General features: G+C 36.2%; 1 protein-coding gene across 3 annotated transcripts in view; it reads right to left on the bottom strand.

Moving 5' to 3' along the window:
• Positions 1-21,704, bottom strand: part of PLCL2 (phospholipase C like 2) — a 104,371-nt gene that overhangs the window by 17,387 nt on the left and 65,280 nt on the right. The window contains exons 4-6 of one of the 3 annotated variants that reach the window (XR_009745399.1): positions 20,617-20,660; positions 20,304-20,390; positions 19,711-19,844 (exon numbers count right to left, since the gene is read on the bottom strand). Coding sequence is in view for 1 of the 3 variants with exons in the window: in XM_061464898.1 (XP_061320882.1) it covers positions 4,540-4,615; positions 19,641-19,844 (280 nt within the window). In the remaining 2 variants the exon portion in view is untranslated. Of the gene's footprint in view, positions 1-4,539; positions 4,616-19,640; positions 19,845-20,303; positions 20,661-21,704 lie in introns of those variants that run through there. The other 2 variants (XM_061464898.1, XR_009745398.1) reach the window with 2 other exon arrangements.

The raw sequence follows: 21,704 nt of genomic DNA, 5'->3' as shown, positions 1-21,704 counted from the left end.
GTCCAACACTAACAGATAAAACAGCATTTCTTTACTCCCTATTTATGAAGTCACAGTTTCGATGCAGTGCCTCCTCATCAAAAGACTGGCTGATAATGGGCATTATTTCAGAAGACATGGATTAACAAATTCTGATGAACTTGTGTAAACTCCACAGTACCCAGGACATGAATATCACAAATTCTCTTTCAAGTCACTGATAACTACACAAATGTTGGGAACAACTGATGTAGTCACTCCTTTTCACTGCTAAAAAAAACCTCAATTGCACACCCAGTCGAAAGTGCTCATCAAGATTTAATTGTATAAATTTCTTTGCCTCTATTAAGGGATTACCTAATCTGTACATAACACAGAATACTACCTTTTTTGCATCTTACATGCTTTGTTTTGGTGGACCCTAAGTCAAAAACCAATTCAGAATGCAAATAACAGGAACAAATAGTAAAAGAAACAGCTCAGTAAATGTGTTGTTTTGCTGAAAAGCTTAAGCAGTGGGGAACTGAGAGTTATAGCGATTAGAAAAAAAAATGACTTACTTTAATTTTAAACAACAAGAACTATTCGCAGTGCTTGTAGAGCTATCATCCTTGTCTTCTTCTACATGCAGCCAAGACACAGCTTTTTCCCAATGGATATTGTGTACTGTGCTTATCTTTGACAGCATCCAGAATGGCTTGATATTCCCTTTCTTGAAATTGTATCCTGAAACTCCTGAAGGACTGCTTTGGAGTACATGTTAGAAAATGTACTAATTTTATGTCTTTTACTACTTGCATTATTTAATAAACTAAGTCCCTGCTATTTTAGTCACTGCACAGATGGAATAAATAAGACAGTCCCTGCTCCAACAAGTTAGAATCAAAGTATGAGGAAAAAAAGAGAACAGATGGGTAAAGAAAGAGTGGGGAGGACAAGGAAGCAGCAAAAACTATTTTGGTTAAGGTGGTAGGAGGACATGTGTCAATCTAGCTACACTTGTGGGATGGCTTTTAAAAAACAATTCAAAGGAAGTAGCCTAGTGGATGTTTACAGTGAGCATGTGGGACAACATGACAGAAAGCATGACGATGGCTGACAACGTATATAGGCAGTAGAAACTCTTGCTACCAAATGAGCAAACAGAAGAAAAGTGAAAGCAGCTCAGTCTGGATGTACAGTGAGGAAGTATAGAAAGGAATACAGGGACAGACATCATCAAAATGACAGCCAGGAAAATGGTATACATAAAGCAAAACTGTAAGGGTTGCTCTCAGAGAAAAAGGAGAGTGTAGCTGAGATCCCAGAAGATAAGAACCTGAACAAGAGATCTGGCTGCACAGATGACTACAGAAAATTATATGTCTTAAACAACACAGAAAAAAATGATCTGAATTATTAGCACACAGTGCTGGAATGTGTATTTCTGCATAATATTAGCAGTAAACCAACATTGTTAGAACTGTATACAATACCTTTATTTCCTGAATTAAATCAGGAACCTTAAACACCATTTTTTGTAGGTATTGTCAAGGCTACTTTTTCCCATACACCCATTAACTTACCCTTACTGGTGTTACATTTCACACACTGTAATTCTCAGTGTCACGAGATCCTCCTGTACTGTTTCACAGCCATATCTACCTTTGATTATGTTCAGTAATTCCTTGTCACCAGCAAAGTGTGGTTGCTCATTATTTGCCCCCTGATCATTTAATGAGTACTTGGCATATTGCATGTTCTTTTGAGCTCCCACTGCTGAACACTGAAACAAATTCCTAAGCTACAGTTCTCTCTTTAAACCAGTGATGAGCTCAGGCAGTATTTAAATATAAAACAAAAAGAAAACAAGGAAGATTCAAAAGAGAAATACAAGAACGATGCAAGATGGGTAAAGAGGAGGTTAGGAATGGGGTAAGGTGACCTGGACATTCAAATTCCTTACTCTAGAGAAGATAAAGGAGAATTTCAGGTCTTTTACAGATTAAGGGGATGGACTGGATTATCTTTACATCCTTTACATCTCCCATTCTTTTTTCTTGCAGGATCTTTAGCTGGCTTAACAGCAACAAGTTAATGACACTGCAGTAATTTTGAAGTCATGCAGATTTTTTTCTTAACTTTGCTAAAGAATGAGAAGTCCAGCGGGAACCAAAGCAGTTATTATGCTCCCATATCTTTTCATTAGTTAATGTATCGAAAATGCTTTTGATAACTATTTCATTAAGAACAGAACATGTTGAGATGAAGTTAATACGCCAATAGGAAGAAAGCAGAGAACTTTTTTATGTGGTTTAATTCTAAAGAATCAAAATGAGAAGTTTATAGTTAATTGTTCTTAAGGAAAATTAACAGCAAAGAACCTGAATTCTGAAAACAGCCATCTAAAGAACTGTATTTCTACTTATGCAATAGGTGAGCAAACTAAGTAAGAAATAATGGTGCATTTATTTTAAAATTAGTTCTGAATTTTAAAGGAGGTCGAAAGTCTTCTTATTAAACATAAGTTAGAAAACAGTTTAATGGAGCAAGTCAACTTTGACTGCCTAACAATTCTCTTATAAGACTGCTCGTGACAATAAAAATTTACTGCTTATTTGCAGCTTCAGTATTTCTTCTCATTTTAGCAGCTTTTCCACTTTGAGTAGTGCAAAAAAGCCCAGACGATAGCATAATTTTGCTTTTTTCTTATCAAGAAGCTACACAGGAAAACATATAATCTTTTACTCAGAATTAAATACAGTAATATTATGAGATCAATTAGTCACAAGGGAATCTTTAAAAACCATTGATATTAAAAAGCAATTCAATTCAACTCATTCATCTTTAAAAGTACCTTGACCGTGCAGGGCTAAAACAGCCCTAGATAGCAGGATCTATTGCATAATCCACATTTAGGCTTATGTTATCAAGCTGGAGGTTTCTCATTTAAATGAGATCAAAATCTCTGCTATTTAACACAAAGTCTTTAGCAGTTAAGTCTTTAGCATTCTTAAAACAAAAGATTCTTGGCCCCAGCTTCAATTCATGTGAAATAAGGTTGTAAGACTCAAGAAAATGAAATATATGGAAGTTTACTGGAATCCGTATGAGCTAGTAGAAAGCAGTCTTTTCTGAAAGGCAACAATTCTAAAATACAAGGTAAAACAGGCAATTAGCTTTTGCCTTACCTCTAACCCAAGGATCTAAATTGTTTCAGACATTGATAAAGCTAAAAAAATATGGCACACTACAACTATAAAAATGGGAAATCATTCAAGAAGTGCGCGAGTCTGCAAGACAGTGACTTAATGGCAGCATGGTATTTTTTGAGTTTTGTTGTTGTGCTTTAACTTCAGCCAGTAAGCCCCACACCACCACTTGCTCACACCCCCTGTGTCAGGATGGAGGAGGGAACTGGAGGAGTAAAAGTGAGAAAACTCATGGGTTGAGATAAGGACAGTTTAACAGGTAAAGCAAAAGCCACATGTGCAAACAAAGCAAAACAAGGAATTCATTCACTACTTCCCATGGGCAGATGGGTGTTCAGCCATCTGCAGGAGAGCAGGGCTCCACCATTCATAATGGTTACTTGGGAAGACTAACACCATCACTCAGAACATGCCCCCTCCTTCCTTCTTCTTCCCCCAGCTTTACACGCTGAGCATGACACCATATGGTCCAGGATATCCCTTTGATGAGCTGGGGTCAGCTGTCCTGACTGTGTCCCCTCCCAACTTCTTGTGCACCCCCAGCCAGCTCAGGGGTGGAGTGAGAAGCAGAAAAGGCCTTGCCTCTGCGTAAGCGCTGCTCAGCAGTAATTAAAACATCCCCATGTCATCAACACTGTTTTCAGCACAGATCCAAAATACAGCCATATATTTGCTACTATTACGAAAACAAAATCTGCAGAGTAGTCACATATGAAAATAATCATAGTCACTCACAGTATTTATGATTATTTATGTTTTACAGCTTGAAGTAACTAGGAAAAATAAAATTTTTCAAGTATTTTGATAGTTCTTTGTCTTAGGAATGTGTGCTATGAATAACGGGGAAGATTTAGAAATCCAGAACGATCAAATACATACCAGAAAAACTTTCAGAAAACCTGTGAGACCAGTAGATCATAATGAAGTTTAAAAAAGACCTTCTGCATCCATGTGGTTTGAAAAGCCTGACAGATGTAACTGTCTACAAAACCAGTTCTACTCTGAACAGATAGAACAGTAACAAATCAGCAGAACTAGAAGGTATCCTTTCCTGTAATCCTATGTTTGCATTTGTGGAAAAGGCTATACTGACAAGCTGCTGTCCATATATAAAATACCCACAATTTCCAAAACCAAGCTGTAATTCTATGGCTCTTTGATCTGAAATGTCCTCTTCACTATTATTCTATGTGCCTAATCACAGTATTTTTTGTTTGTTTTTTTTTGGTTGGTGAGGGTTTTTGGTATGTGGGGTTTTTTGTTTTTTTTTTTGTTTTTCTACAGTTGAATAATTAAACTGCATTAAGGATTTGGAAATAAAAATGCAGTAAGTTCTTTATAATATTTTTTAAAAACAGCTTGTACTTACCTGATTTCTGACACTGTACTATCTTCTCATATAAGCTATCTGTATTTTCAACTAGAGTCCTGATGGTCTGAATCATCTGCGGAGTAAAAAATAAAAAAATATATAGAAATATCAGTAAAATTCAACTTTTACTGAAAAATTTTAATCAGTAGAAGATGCTTAAATCTCAACTCAAATCAATAATCTTATATTTGTTGTTAACATAATACATTCATTTTGCTGGTCATGACCAGGCAGAGAAGTGCTCTAAACGTAGCATAAAGACATAAAAAAAATGATGGCTTTGGGCTGGGATCTGTGAACACTGGAGTAAAACATCTACTCCACCGTTCATTGCCTATCAAAAGCAAGTGGAAATTATACAACCATTTGCCAGGTAATACACTTCTGGTGGCCTGGGTGGGATAACCTGCATGCAGGTTTCCTCTTCCTCACACACTCTGACATACCGGATGATGATCCCTCACCACCCCCTGCTTCCTTTTTCCTAGGGATCATCCCATTGCTTTTCCAGATTTGTTCCTCTACATTTTCCTTTTTTGTGGCTTGACCTGTACATATGTATGAGACAACACTCTATAGAGGAAAAAAAAAATCAGTAGAGGCTGATACTGGAGGATGAGGAAAATAACTTATTCCTTTACCTGGTCTTTCTAAAGAAAAACCCTTTAATGGAAGCTCAGCTGAAAGCACACCAACTAAGATGGAACCGTGCAGATTTTCCAGCCGACGGTTATGTATTGAGAATTAACAACTTTGCTTCACGCCTTACCCACAGACATCTCTGGTATCCGCTCAAGCAGACAGTTTTCGCACCACTAAAACAATTAGAAGTTTAACATGTTACTTGTGGGGGCGTTCATGTGGAAATTTCTTTTCCTTAGGAGAACACAGTTGCTGCTGTGAGCAGGAACACGCCATTTTAAGGGGAAAAACAACCCAAACCTCTCTAACACTTTTCCTCAGAGAAATATTACTTTAAAAGGCATGACTATGGTTGTCCTTCCTCACACTTATTAGAAGACTTCTCCAGCTGGGTGACATTGAAGCTGTTTTTCTGAACACTGCTCTAAGTGAGGCATAAATCACTTTGAAGAAACACGCAAGTAAGCCTCAGATTTTTGATCATGACAAGTGTGCAAGCGAGCAGGCAGAACACCTGCAGTGATGTCAAGTACTCTACAGACTTCTATTATTTTCAGCTACACAAAAATCCGGTTTAAGTAAATGACAAAGCATTTAAAAATAAACCAGTTCTGTTTCTATTATTTCAATTAAAAATCATAAAGAAAATTATGCAAACCCCACAATTTTTAATTTATGCTACATATAAACAACATGTGAATAAGGAACATAGGAGTATGTGGAGGTCATCATACTGGATAGTTTAATCTTCACATCCTGATCAATCTGTATTTAATTACGAAGTATCTATTTATCTTGATTTATATTATGTCCATTAAAAAAAAAAGTTAAATTATAATAAATGAGGAAAAAAGCTTTATCAGGTTGTTAAGCTGCAAGTGAAATACTTTAGCCTTTTAACTACTCATTTTTAACTGGATTGCTTTCTGAATATAAATACCAATGTTTAGTCAAGCAAAACTGCCTGTAAATAGAATTTACGCTGCTTTCTAATTAGATGTAATAAATTGAAGACAACCATTTTAAAGAAGAGCATACTTAAATAAACGAATACTATATTTTACCCAGATAGGCTACTACAGTAGCACTGCAAACCAACTATTCCCTGTATGTAATGAGAAAGCTGCACTTCGCTATGGGTTTATTACCATTTGGTCTTTAAAACAGCATTCAGAAGTTGAAATGTAGCCACTATAAATTTGCTTGAAAGGCAAGGACTTTACCTGTTTCATTACGTATGTCATGTAACACATGTAATACACTTAAATGAAGAGAAGCAAAAACACAGCTGAATTCAACTGTAAATACACATCCAATAACTGATTTTGCTAACCAGATAAAAGGAATCTGTAAAGCATCCTCCACTGAATTTTGCTGCATTGAAAATCACCTTGAAAATGAAATGCTGAGCATGTATGGCTCTTGTTTTGTCAGGATGCTAATACAAAATAGTAAGGACTACAGTGGGACTCTATGTTAAATAAAAATCCTTCCACCTGAGAACCCTTTTGATTGGAATTCATAAAAGGGACAGACCAATTATGTTGCCTATCAAGGGTATATATTCTGAAGGAACTGTAAGAAAACTGCAACTATCACCATTTGTATAATAATGTAATTTCTAAGACACCTCAGGTCCTATTCCAGAGACAAAGAACATTTCTATCTCTTTTTGTACAATACATTTTATATACAGATTTAGAAACAGTGGAGAACAAGTCTCCGTAGATTAAAAAACTTAACTCTGAGACACTGCACTGATTTTCAGTAATAGGAGAGTTCAAAGATGAGTAAAAATGCTTACATCATGGCTTCTTTGTTTTCTGTACTGACATAGCAAGAAAGCTGCACTAGTTCTGCAGATGAAAAGAAATTCACCTAATTGCTGTATTAATGCTCTTTTATCATGGCAAGGCTAACACTTAAGAAGAACCTAAAATAATGTGCAGATTTCATATCTCACCATTTTGGTATGGGAAGTTGCTTTGCCCAAATACTCTCGGATCAAAAGCAACATTTTCTTTGAAACTATTGAAGGAAAATGTCAATGCATTTCATGTGACAGAAATTATTCTAACATCAATTTTTATATTACCAAGGCCAATAACAATTACTTTTTTTATCTTTGGTCTCTAAAATACATACAAAACTGTATTTAAGATAGCAGCATCACTAAGCAAAACTGGTTGAGCTGACTGCCACTACCATTAAATCAATATTGTGCTACATCCCAAGTTTGTTTATGCCTGTCACTCAGGAAGTAACAGACCAGTATGCTGTGTGCACGAGCAGGTGTCACCTTTTAGCTGTGTTTGATTGATAAAGTTAACAGTATTAGTTCATTATAATTTCATTCCTTTTCTGCTGTTCCCCATGCAGTCAACTTTTGGTATGGATTCAGCTATTTGTTACATGACCCTTATGAGGGAGCGTTTGATACAAGATCGTTCTAGTGTTCAAGCCAAAATTATAACATCATGAAAACATTCATGTATATATTAACAGAGACTGAAAGACACTTGGTAGACATAGCATATGGAACAACTAAGTATAAATGGCTGTACTTAGAGAGGAAATTAGCCTGATCCAAATGATACTTGTATGTATGTGTGTGCTTGGTATAAAAGCGAAGTAGAAAATTATGAGTAAGTAGGAGCTTCAGTGTGAAAACCAATACACAGCAGAATGAGAAATGAAATTCTCAAGGCAAGTTAGTTCTGGAAACTGAGGAGAAAACTGAGTCTAGTATATACTAGACTAGTCTATATGGATCAAGTCTGTCAGTAAACAGGTATTTGTTAACTACAGCCACATTTGTGGCTATTCTCAGTGACAAAACTGGAAAGATAAATGCAAATAAACTTAATAGGGAACAACCAGTTACCAGCTGAACATTAAAAATGTTAATGTAATGGCCATTACCCACACCTATTCTAAGATAAGAATGGATATCGTATGAAGTTTAGTAGTTATACTTTCTAGTAAGTCTTTTACAATACTAATTCCCATTCTGGAAGTAAAGATTCAAAATACTGAATAAATATATTTTAAACACAGAATGTATAACACTTGCTGGAATAGCTTCAACTCTCCCTTCACTTCCCCCATCCACTCCAATCTCAGTATGACCAGAGAACTGCTCTTGTACTCACTACATACACGACTACTTCTATTTCTTGGTCATCGGAAAATAGGAAATGCAGAATGGTATGCTTTATGAGACTTGAAGTCATCACAGTTTTGCAGAGGCCAGGCTGACAGTTTGATCTGTTCATCAAACTGTATTTGTCAAGTCATGCAACCATTGCAACCAGAAAAGCTGGCAGCAATTCTAACAAAAGGACAAATGTCAAGCAAGATGTATGAAAAAATATTTAAGTTATTCTTAAGGGAGTTTAGAAATAAACACTAAACGATCGCCCAGAGTTCTCAGTGAAGTAGAGATCTTCATTATTATTTACTGTCCCTGCCCTAAAAAGCATGGCAACGATGGTTAGAAATCAAAACAATTCTTATTTTAAACTGATGGAACCGTGTTGCTAACAGTACCATCCACCCTTTAGATGACTGTGTATTCACAAACCAAGTTAAAAAGTCATATAATTAAAAAACTGTATCTATCCTCTTAATCAGCAAAACAGCACTTTCTCATTAAGAGAGACAGTACACAATTTTAAAAAGAATATGTGTTCAGACTATCCACTAGGCTTATTTTTTTATGTTGCAAATCTTTGTTAAGTCAGTTTTGTTGCTTTAGAAAAGAGGTAAATGCTATTAACTAACACCACATATGTCTATCCATGTATGTAAGTGCTGCAACGTATGTACACATACATGTATTTGAAACCATTCGTTCAATTTCAGCTGAATTTGAACAATTGAAGATCTATTTCTACTAGGCTCATGAAAACAGGTCTTCTGGTAAAAGACAGAAAATCTTGTTTATGCCTGCAACTTAAGAAAAAGATGCAGCTTGAACTCAACCCTAAATATTTTCATTTAACACAGAATACAGGATTGAGAAATAAATAATAAAAACCAAACAAAACAACAACAACAAAACCAAAACAATATCAAACCAGAGGATGTATTAATTCCTCTACATGTGGAACTAGCTAATAGCACACCAAGAGAGACATCAGCTGCATTTTAAAATGGAAAAACCATCCAGCAATAAACTATGTCTGGCTGATGAAACTCAGTGAGAAAAAAAACCTTCGCTGACCAAGTTGCAACAACAAGGATGAACTCTATTTTTACCAAGTAAAGCACACTACACATTTATATTTCGAATCTGTGAAAGTGTTGCTAATACTGTTAAACCTGCATTCCAACAGTACAAATGAAACCATCCTTACAGCAGGTATAAACCAAATCTTTATTGAAATGGGTTTCTCCACAAAATGCTACTCACATTCTCCTTTCATCTCAAATCTCAGCATATTAGAAATACCACAAACTACACTATTTCTGAAAATAGTTTAGTACTCAGTGGCCAAACAAGTGCTCTTAACAGTAGTAATATAAATGTAATTTCCATTTTCCAGACATTTTATGAAGTCCAGGATAGCACAAATGGCACCAAACAGCAAACAGCACTTCATAAAAAAGGAAACCAAACACAGGGCATCCCAAATATCCTTCCCCTCTAGTCAGCACTGGTGAGGCCACATCTGGAGTGTGCAGTCCAGTTTGGGGCTTTCAGTACAAGAAAAACATGGACTTACTGTCCAGTAAGGGGCACAAAGAGAGTTAAGGGACTGGAGCATCTTTAATTTGAAGAGAGGTTGAGAGAGCTGGGACTGTCCAGCCTGGAGCAGAGAAAGCTCAGGGGGAATCTTGGTGACTCAAACACTGGAAGAGGTTACCCAGAGAGGTTGTGGAGCCTCCATCCTTGATGATATTCAGCAGCCAACTGGACACAGTCATGGGCAACCTGCTTTATCTAATCCTGCTTTGAGAAAGGGGGATGGACTAGACGATCTTCAGAAGTACCTTCCAATCATAAAGATTCTGTGTAAAAAAGGATTTTAGTAAAGCGGACATCTCCAGTAAGAAGTTTTCAGAACTAAGCTTTCTGGCTCAAGACAACAATCAATAATAACTTCATTATAGATAAAATTCAGGTGTGTTTTTACCCAGGCAGTCCAAAGCTGCTCTATAATGAAGAATAACTGACCTTTCTACTCCCAAAGCATAGTCCAAGCAGCAAGGTAAGAAAACAAAACTGCTATTTCTGTACACACAGAAAACTCTTCATAAACCTAAATTTTCTTCAAAGCAACAAGGTTTTTAGCAAACATTGTCTAAATTAGAAATTATTTCTCCAACTAGGTAAGAATAGAAATTTAACACCAAAACAGAAAGTCACTGAGGTTGAAAGGGACCTCTGGAAGTCACCTGATCCAACTCCTGCTCAAGCAGAGTCACCTAGGGCAGGCTGCCCAGGGCCATTCCAGATGACTTTTGACTGTCTCCAAGGGTAGAGACTCCATAACCTCTCCAACCAACCTGCTGCCATGCTCAGTCACCCTCACAGCCATAAAGTGTTTCCTGATGTTCAGACAGATCCTCCTAGATTTCATTTTGGGCCTTTTCTGCCTCTGGGCACCACTGAAAAGAGCCTGGCTCTGTTCTCTTTACACCTTCCTTTCAGGCATCTACACACATTGATGAGATCCTCCCGAGCCTTTTCTTCTCCAAGCTGAACAGTCTCAGCTCTCTTAGCCTTTTCTTATAGGAAAGATACTCCAGTCCCTTCATCACATTTGCGGTCTTCCATTCATGGCCTTCATCACATTTGGACTCTGTTCTGTATGCCCATGCTTGTACTGGGGAGCCCAGAACCGGACAAAGTACTCCAGGTATGGCCTCACCAGTGGGGAAAGATCACCTCCCTCAAACATAACTTACATATTATGGCATCAGTATTACGTTTCCCTTTAGACCTTAAAACACTGGCCTCCTGTGAGACAAATCCAGAGGAAATTTCCATTATGCTTCCTGAACTCACTGACATATTATGATATAAACACAATGCTGTACCTAAGTCAGCAACACACATGAACAGATGCATGGTTTCACTTTTTCAGCCTTCCTTTATTCTCTCACCTCTTATTGAGATAATTTATGTTCTAGAAACACATACATGGAACACAGGCTTTTGTCGTCAGTAAGAAGTAGGCTGAGATTATGCCATAATGTCATGCAGTAGTGTAAGAAACAAAATCCACTTACCAAAACCAATTATTGTAGGCCTGGGAAAAAACAGGACATCATCTGTTCTTAATTCTGTAGTATCCCAGAATGAATTAGATTTCCCAAAGTTCAAGAAAATTCACCAAAAGGAACAAATAGTCCACAAGTTCTACACTAAACTCTTACATTCTTTCTTAATCCCTCATGAGTAAAGTATTTGAGAAAGGCGAGGTTGAAGACAGAGTAAATAAAATAATCAGCAGCTCCCTTCTAAACTATGCACACCAAGACATTAAACTCTTTTTAACCCAACAGTCATTCCTCCTTGCTTTCCTGACACTCTTGCTATTACAGCAAAATTATTTTCATAATTTTTAAACTAAAGCTGATAGGATGAAAACACTATGTAAGAAGTAGACAATGAAGAAGCGAATGTATATAAAAGGAAAATATATCTGTAAAAGAAGCAGAAATTTTATCATCCTTGTGAAAAAATTAATAGGTAGTGTTATTTTTGAAACTAAACCCACCAGTAACAGTTCCAATAGCTACGAGTCAAAGACACAAACAGAAGATTAAGAATTTACTGAGAAAGAGAACCATTACTGAAAATATGGAGTTAATTTAAGAGAAATTGCTATTCATCTGACCTATTTTTATGCTCTTTCCTAAACATTCCATTGAACTACATCAGAAAGAGGACAGTAAGCTAGATGAACTCCTCTTTCTAAGTAGTTGTATTATTTTATGCTCTTATGAATACTGTGAGTCAGCCATTAGCCATAATGGGATTAGTAAGAAGATACAAAAGGCTTCACTGTTCATATTCTTATTAAGAAAAAAAAAAAAGAAGAAGAAATCTTGACTTCCCAGAGCATCAAGTTGTCATTAGCAGAGCTTTTCAATCAATGCAAAATAGCTCCTACTTTACAACATTTGGAGTCTGAATATCCTAAATTAGATGTTTGTTTCTGCCCTTGTGGACTGAAAAGCCCAACATAAACTGAGGTTATCATCTGCAGCTCTGGTTTTAGAACCATAATTGCAACATTCAGTTTAGAATGACTGTCCTGTTATAAAAAAGGAAAATAAAAACTGATAATAAGCAACACAACCCTTTTTGAAGAAACTGCCCATGCTATTAATTTTATTTTCCACCAATACTTTGTTTCCCATCAGTTTTTGTGACAGACTAACAACTACACAGTCAGTAACTATTTATATTAGCCTAAAAAAAAAAAGGATCTACAATTATTTTAATTTGTTAAACATGTTAAAAAAAACATTACCTGGGCTATTTCCAATATTAAATTGCTATGAATGATGTATGTTTTCCCTTAAATCTCTTCACCACTGAACTGTATCCATTTATTACCTAAAGACAGTTCTAACTCTGCAGAGACTTGATAATGAAAGTAAACATACCGTACAAAGCCAGAGGCAATAACGGAAACAGAGTGTGTTATCGGTATTTAAATACTGCATTCATATTGGCAACTCTGAAACTTACTTTTTTAACACACATTATAACGATCCAGCAAGAAAACTGTTTAAATTTTAATACCCATACTTTTCTCACCTTGAAGATCTTTGCAAACACATCTTCAAGAGTAGTTAGCTATTTAAGGTAAATCAAAGTTGTTGGAGCTATACCTACTACCTCTAATTCACTCACTACAAAAACATCCTACTGCAAAAATAAACACAAGCAACTATTTTTAACAGTTCTTTTCCTGTTAGAACATCAGGTTAAGTTCATCATTTACTATAGCTATGAGAAAAGTGCTAAGAATTTTAAAGGGCAAAAAAATTAACAGTAACTTCATTACAGTATGAGCATTTGAGAACGGACTTTGTCAAATGCTTTCAAAAAATCCAACTAGACTAATCTTCTGCGTCTACATGCTTTTTGACTTCAAAGAAGTCCAAGAGATTAATGAGCCCTTCACTTTATAAAAGCTGTATTGACTCTTCGACAACATGATTCTCCATGTTTCCTCTGATTTTCCTCTTCAAAATAGTTTCTACCCATTTTCACAGTACAGATGTCAGCCTGTCTGTTCTGTAATTTCATGATCTTCCCTGGAAACCTCTTAAAACACTGGCACCACACTAACCACTTTGATAGTCAGTTTTAAGTGAGAGGATACACACAACAATTAGCAGTTTGGATATATCAATTCTTGAGATCTTTCAGAACCTTTGAATGAATATCACCTCTTTCTGGTAATCTTCTCTGTCATTTTGCCTTTCTTGTGTAGTATCTTCTGTCAGCATTTCAGTTGGAGATGAATTCTCCCATGTGCTCTTCATAAAAAAGCACTTCATATGAACCCTTGATCTTCACAGGTAAATGGATGCAAAACTGATTTAGTGCTGTGGCTTTATTTCTTTTCCTGAGGCCTTCTTTTATACTTTGATCAACTAGTGATCAAACATATTCTTTGTTTCTTGTATTTTCAGAAAAGACATTTATGTTATTTTTCAGTCCACGTAGGTCATTCCTGAAATTCTTCACTGTCAGCTTTCTTATATTTTTTACGTAACCATTGCAGAATTCAATATCTATCCTATCTTCCTCATTTTCACCTGACTTCAGTTTTTGCGAAGATACCTTCTTTTTTTGAACAACACCTCCTCCTTTTCTATAAGTGGGACATATTTACTTCAAGCTCTGAGTGTGGTATCGTTAGAGTGCCTATGACATCTGTTCTTTTGAATATTCCCCTTACGTTTTTCTTTTAACAAGGTTCCTTATTTTAATGTAGGTACTCTCTTCAGTATCAAAGCTTTTCAACCTTCTGTGCAAAGCCTAAATTCTTTGCTTCAGAAGCCAGATGATGCTAAGAGTTAAATTGTAACATGGAACACCCATGGAGCTGTACTCCAGAAGACACGGGTTCAAAGCCAACATTCTGAACCAACCCAGAAACAGAACACAGCTATCACAGTCTACGGAAGTCATGTATTCCTCAGAAAAGGCTAAGATGGAAAAATCTGGATTTTCTTAATGTGCACAAAGCAGATAGTGGTCACATGGTATCACATGACTTAAAACCATATGAGATCCAAAGACTGAGTTCAACTACAGGAGACTGGTGACCAACTTGAACTCAACCTTCTCTGTCACAATCAGAAATTCAGTATTTAGATCAAAAGAAAGTTAGGCAAGAGTTCAAGCAACCTATTCACTCACTCCAGTTTAAGAGATAAACTGGTAATTAATTACCAGCACTTAATCTAGCACTTCTGGTTACCCCAGAAGTTTGCAACCTCAAAGGGTAATTTGTGGAACAAAGGCTTCTCAGCTAAATAACTCTGGCACTCTAATAAACTGAGATGCATGTACTTGTTCTCAAGATACAATTCTATAACCACAGCAGAATGAAATGCACCTGTGTTTGCAAATTAACGACAACTAAGGACCTACATCGACAACAAGGTAACACAGATTTTATGAGGTAAGCGTAACTCAAAACAGATCTTCTAATCATTCTTTTTTAGGCCCTGTGAAAGAGGCAATGAATATATTGCTTCTTTCAGAACATGTTCAATACAAAAGTGCCCCACTCAATTCATATACACCTACCAAGTTGAGTTTTAAAGGTAAAGAATATTTAGGGGTTTGAGCAGTAGCAGAATTACAAGAGGACTATTAAACTTTACCATAACTATGACCTACTTTTTAGGTAGTCTTTTAATAAATTCTACTAGTACCAGTCCAGTCGATAACTCTTCAAGGTACATTCTCAGACTATCTCTTTCCCAACAGGACAGATATGTTAAAGTTCAAAATATAGACTATTATATTTAGTTTATGTCATCGGCCAAATTGCGATTCCTTCACATGAAATTAACTTCCATGTGATGCATTTGCAACCTGCTGTATTGAGTCAGTAGTTGAAATGAGCCAATGATAAGGTAACTGGAATTAAACTTACTGTAGAGCTACTAATCACATGGTGTTTTCTGGTTTACTAGCTTTGCTGTATTTTAATATCTCTCATTTTTATCATTTCAGAACCTACACCACCAATAAACCCAGCCCTGCTCTCGAGCCTATCCCCAAAGGAAACTGTGAAAAAATGGATCTAGCAGCATTACCTAATCAGGCTTTAATAACATTTAATCCTAAGTATTGTAGCAGCACTACTTTATCTTCTTTCACACAGGTACAGTTCTCTGTTGTTGTGGTTTAAACCCAGTCAGGTAACTCGTTCACTCACCTCCCCCCCCCCCCCCTTCTTTCCCTCCCCCTACTACTCCCGGAGGGACGGAGAGGAGAATCAAAAAGAATGCAACTCCCACGGGTTGAGATAAGAACAGTTTAGTAACTAAGGTATAACACAAATCACTACTGCTATGATAATAATGATAAAGGAAATAACAAGGGAAGAGAATACAACATCTCAGCACCAGCCGACCGATAACTCGCCCCCCAAGCCCGACCAAGCTCCGACCGATACCTCCTCCAACCCTGCAGTCTCCCAGCCCTTCCGGCTAACTCCCAGTTACATCCTGGGCATGACGTGCTGTGGTATGGAATACATCTTTGGTCAGTTTGGGTCAGGTGTCCTGTCTCTGCTTCCTCCTGGCTTCCCCTCCTCCCTGGCAGAGCATGAGCCTCACAAAGTCCTTGGCCAAACCAAAACATCGCTATCAGCTCTGTTCCCAAGCTGAAAGTCAAAACACAGCACTGCACCAGCTACCAAGAAGGGGAAAAATGACTGCTACTGCTGAACCCAGGACATCTGTATTTTCTGGGTTTTCTTCCCTCTTAGAAGTAAATGTCTGCTTGCAAAGTCCATGAAACCTTATCTTCATCAATGGGATACTTCACCCTGCACTAAGGGCATATCTGTATGATCCTCTGGCTTCATTTGTATGATTCTCTGGCACATCACTGCAATGCTATTATACTCATCACTGAATAATGCTGCAGTCTTAGATTGAGACAATTATTCTTTTTCTCTTGCCACAGCATAACTTTTTAAGGTTTACACAGTTTATTTTAAAGGTTGTAAGACATCTTAAAAAAAACCAAACATGCAATGGTGTGGAAGAGACACATGCCTTAACTCCAAGCTTCAGTCTGCAGTACTGATCAGTGATGGGCGTGATGACACCAACAGAGTGCATGCTGAAGTATCACATAAAGGAAGCTGAAGTTCATGAACAAGAGGGAAAAATGAAACATTGTTAAACAGTGAAAAGATGTTAAGGGAAAAATACTCAGGAGCATGGAGAAGCTAGAGAAAAATACATAATTTAAGCTTCTGTCTTTCTCAAAAAAATTCTCAGTTATATTTGTTTCTTATTATTCTGAAAAGATAACTCCAGCTCCTATAGCATGGATAAAAGCAAAAGATCGTTTTATTTCCGGGGTGAGCTTCTGGTTCTAATAGTGCTGGTGACAAATTGCTCATTAGGTTCAAAAATACAGTATTCTAACTTCTGAATAGTACTAGACTTTATCACTTACAGCTCCTTCATTAATGTAGTACTGACTGCTGACAATTTAAGGAAGGATTATGTGCTGTTTACATTTAAAACCCCAAGCATCTAGTGACGTGTTAATTAACATACCATCATTTGCCTTACTGTTTCTAAAAAAATACATCTACCTGTGCTACACTGAAGGTATTTTCACCTTTTCACGTGCCTCTGCAGTATCTCACTCTTGTCATTATTTCAGTGTGGACTGACTGTCCCACTGTAAAGGTCTTACATCCTTTCTCACTTCACAGAGCAACACTGAGACCACTAAAGCACCCCCAACACAAACAAATGCTGAATAATTAAAAACATTGTTGCCTATGTTTATTATCAGTTTATAAAAACAAGAATATTTCTGACAAATAAGAATCCCTTCATTAGCCAAAAATACTGTGATCCTGAAACAGCAGTAATTTGAGAATATTATGATGTGCCATACTGAGAATGCACAGAAAATGACAGCCTGTGGTATTTACTGAGGTTTATTTAATAAACATTTAACACAATCTCTGTTATCAACTTGATTTCATACTTGCAGTACTTGACACACTGGAAGAACATACTTACAATAATTTTGACCTATACTGAGGCCTAAGCCAGAAGAAAACAAGACAAGCGGCTAATTATTATTTCAGCATCCATCCTTTCCTAATTCTAGGTAAGGATTCTCATTTTTAAGCTGAATTTTACACCCACCTGTTAATTAATCAAGGAAAAAAAAAATCCTGAAGCCAAAACCAACCGTTGAGATAAAACATGTCATTTTGAGGGCTTATTTTATTAATCTACACAAAAAACACACAAAAAGGACACTAGCTATGACAGTATCAGACTCTAAACATCTGCCACTATAGCAAATAATAATATATCAAGTAAATAGCTTCATAACTCCTCTCCTTGAGAAAAGGATGATATGGATGGATGTCTCCTACTGTTTCACAATGTGTTTTCATAAGCAAGAGTTATCAGCATGGTTCCCGTGGCTGACTTCCTTTTCCAGTATACCCTACAGATTTAATTGCCTTAAAACCTTTTGTCAACCTGGACAGAGTATTGGCAAGACCACAAACTGAAATGCATCTCATTAATTTATAAGTTTTATTTGATGAAAATAATTTTTACTTATTTTTCAATACCACTTATATCTTGAAGCACTATCATGCTTTTAGTTTGAAAGTGAGTCTTTACCCTTTAGGGAAGAGGAGATGGAAAAATGGTTTGAACATGCCACTAAATAAATATTCTATTATTCTTACATATGAAAATATACATTTCTAAAGTAAACAAATATTCAAATCATGTGTAGACTACAGGATGCAGGGAGGGGGGGCAAATGCATGTGAGAGACAAAGAGACAAACCAAACTTGGATGGGAAAGATTTCTGGAGTCATAAGTAACCTCTATGTAAGTGACATTCAAACAAAAATATTAACCCTGACTTACAGAAAGATTTTAAGTATCTGGAATAGTTTAATAACTTAGAAACGGCATTACCACATCAGAACAAACCTCAGGTAGAAACATCTCCATCAAGAAGACAGAATTTCATTATATGTTACAGGTGCAATCCCAACCATCAAGCTTGTTTGCATTCTAATTATAGTGACATCTTATAAGCTACCACTAAGAGGGATTTTTCCACTATCTCCTTCTAACTCTGCTACCATTCTAAGCAAATACTGTATTTACATCGTCACTGAACTCCATAAACTCTACCTAAATTACTATTTAGTAGTGAGTCCTTTTCAGACCTTGCTAGAGCACTATTCTAAAGCTACTTTTTCTTTAGAAAGCAGTTTTAAAGACAGACATGAAACTTGGCTACTGTTTCCTTTTCCTTCATTTTCTTTCCTTAAAAAGCATGGACTGTTTTTAAAGTGACTTGATCCTGCCAGGTGAGGTTTCTAATTTTAGCAGACAAAATTATCTTAGAAACATTTACTTATTGTCTGATATATCAAATTAAAGAAATTATTAAATAAATATGGGCTTGATTACTTTGTGTCAGATTACTTCAGCAGAAATGAGGAGGACATTTCAAATCACACTTGTCTGGATTATTTTTCCATGCTTTACATTAATGAAATGCAGCTGTAAATCAGTATTTCCCAGTGTATCAGTTCTTCCTTCCTGCAAAATGTTTAATTTCCAGTCTCTAAAGACACAATTGATGTATTTCCTGGAGTATAAGGGCTGAAGTTAACATTACAGCTGCTTACAGATGTGAAAATACCTAAGTAAATGAGATCTATAAGAAAGATACAGCAAAGGAAAATGAAAAAGCATGTACAGAATTAACACTTCAAGGTGCTTATAAAAATGCAACTCCATAAAGCAATTCCTGATGCTTTTCTGTTCTATGTTGAGTCAAAGCCAAAAGAAATCAAGGTCCACAAAAGGGAAAATGTAAAGTAGCAAATTAATGTAAGAGGTTTATAAATATGCAAAAAGTTTCAAGTTACTGCAAAACAGGTAAATTAATACATCCTCTTCATGTTAAATCCTCTTGATTATAACCACTCTGCCTTTCAAAGTGTGCAAACATGTATTTGCGTGTCATCTAGTAATCTCTATGTTTTACTCAATACGAAAACACTATCAGCTGCTGTACATTCATGGGAATCACTGTCAAACAGATTAAATGCATCATGAAATAGGAAGTCACAGGTTAAAATGACCTTTCAAAACAGGCAGGGCACTGTATATTACAAAAAGAAGCTCTTTCAAATAGCATATAAAATAACCACAAAGGACTACTCACCATGTCATATGCTGTTACAATCTTTTTCAAGACCTCTGGAACAATCCCTTGGAGCTCCATAGTTGGATACTGATCATTGAGATTCAGTACTACCAAGGGTGTATTATCAGGCCCAACCAAGCGCATAGACACTGCCAAAATGCACTGCATAAGATTTGCTACAGGAGAGAGGCCACATAATTCTTTGAATGAAACTACCGCATTCTGCAAAAAGGAAAGAAAGAGTTTCCTTTACAGTTAAATATGAATTTTAATGTCTTATTCTTTCAAGATAAAATACTTCACTGTTATAGTTGATCTGTAATGTGGAAATACCACAGCTTTTCCCTGAAGAGCTGGCAGTTCTCCAAAGCAATCAATATTACAGATATATGTTACCAAAAATGTTAAAAATTCAAACAGAATTCAATACTTGTCATAGGGGAAAAAAATCCCAGCCTATTTAGAACAAGGATGTCTGGTCTCTACCAATACTAAAATTAACCATGTAAATAAATGAATTCTAAAACATACTGGTTATGTATTTTTAAAAATTCTAAAATATATTTCATAATATTTATTAAAATGCCACCAAGAGAAACAAAATATTAGGTGCTGAACACCCCAAATCAGCAAAAGTGATGTGGAAGGAGGAATTCAGCACATTTGTAACTTCAAACATACCTGAACTATAGTCCAGACGTGCTGTGGATCTGCTGGCTCCCATTTGGTGTGATTCACAAACCCAGCACTCCACTACCGATGTCATTCCTATCACAGAATCACACTTAAGTGAATATTTAAGGCACTTTAATAGTACCTTTCCCTTAAATTTATTATAGTTGCATTTTATATCCAATATGGTAGAATATAAAGCTACACATTTAAACTTTAAGAAAATTTCCAGTATTAGAAATACAACGTGACTCCCAAGTAGCCACTGAAATTCCATGATGGGCATATTCTCAGCACTGTAACGAATTTAGGATTTTTGTACCAAGTGGGAGCTGGTGATCTAAGGCAGGTCTGGAGTTTGTGTTCCTGTAGGAAACAAAAACAAAAACATGGTGTATTTAAGTTACAAATGTGCTCAGTGCTCCTTTCCCTCACGTATTACCCAAGCAGGATATCTGACTCAGATTTTCATCTTAATCAAAATCACCTTCCTCCTTGCTGACATGATGCAACTCATTTGTGGACAATTTTCTTAGAGAGACATAATGCCAAACTTAATGCAAATAGGAATCCAACATGAAATATTTTGTTGTCCCTCCATGAGACAGAACACCCAAAGATGACTTCAAAATATTTATATATAGCATATTCATGTAAAATGACATGAATACTAGATTACATCTACTACAGTGAGTTACAGTGTACCTTAACTCTAAGTAAATGTTTAGTAGCATCTAGTAAATGTCCAGGAAACAGAAATTACTTTTACTAACTGGACTGCACCTTGACGACACAATAATTACATAGGTGAAAAGATGGACATCAGTAAGCCCATTCAAACAGATTTTGTTTGAGATAAACATCATGGGTAAGCAATTATGAACATCAACTTTACAGACAGGAGGACCCAGGGAACATACATATTAACTAACTGCAGGCAGGACAGAGCTATAGCTGTTAACTCTTTGCCGTTGGACTTCCAACTCTGTATTCAGAGACTATCCCTCATACCATCAAGCAACTCAACAATGCAACATCACAGCCAGTTTAATCACGCATGTTACACATTTGTCAGTGATTAACATGTAATAACAAGTTATGACATTAGCTTTTGTCACAGTAATGTAATACCTAACAAGGAATAAAAAAGGCTGGCTATTTCTACACATATTTAGAGAAACCATTAGACACACATCTGCACTTTTTTCCTCTTCTTCCATCTTGTATTAAAAACAAACAAACAAATCAAAACCAATCACTAAAACAAAAACCACTTTGCTTTTTATAAGCTGGTTTGTGGGCACATTATTTCTCTATCATCATAAAAATCATAACAATTTGTAACACAAAATTTCAGTGATATAGAAACCAAACAAATTTCACATTCCCTGGCATAAGTTTATATTTATT

This window comes from Pezoporus flaviventris, unplaced genomic scaffold (genome assembly GCF_033815535.1).
Source record: "Pezoporus flaviventris isolate CSIRO_AGI_PZ_B2104156 unplaced genomic scaffold, CSIRO_AGI_Pfla_v1 ptg000037l, whole genome shotgun sequence".
Taxonomy (NCBI): domain Eukaryota; kingdom Metazoa; phylum Chordata; class Aves; order Psittaciformes; family Psittacidae; genus Pezoporus; species Pezoporus flaviventris.
The sequence above is the reverse complement of the archived record's forward strand: the minus strand, read 5'-3'. Positions and strand labels throughout refer to the sequence as shown.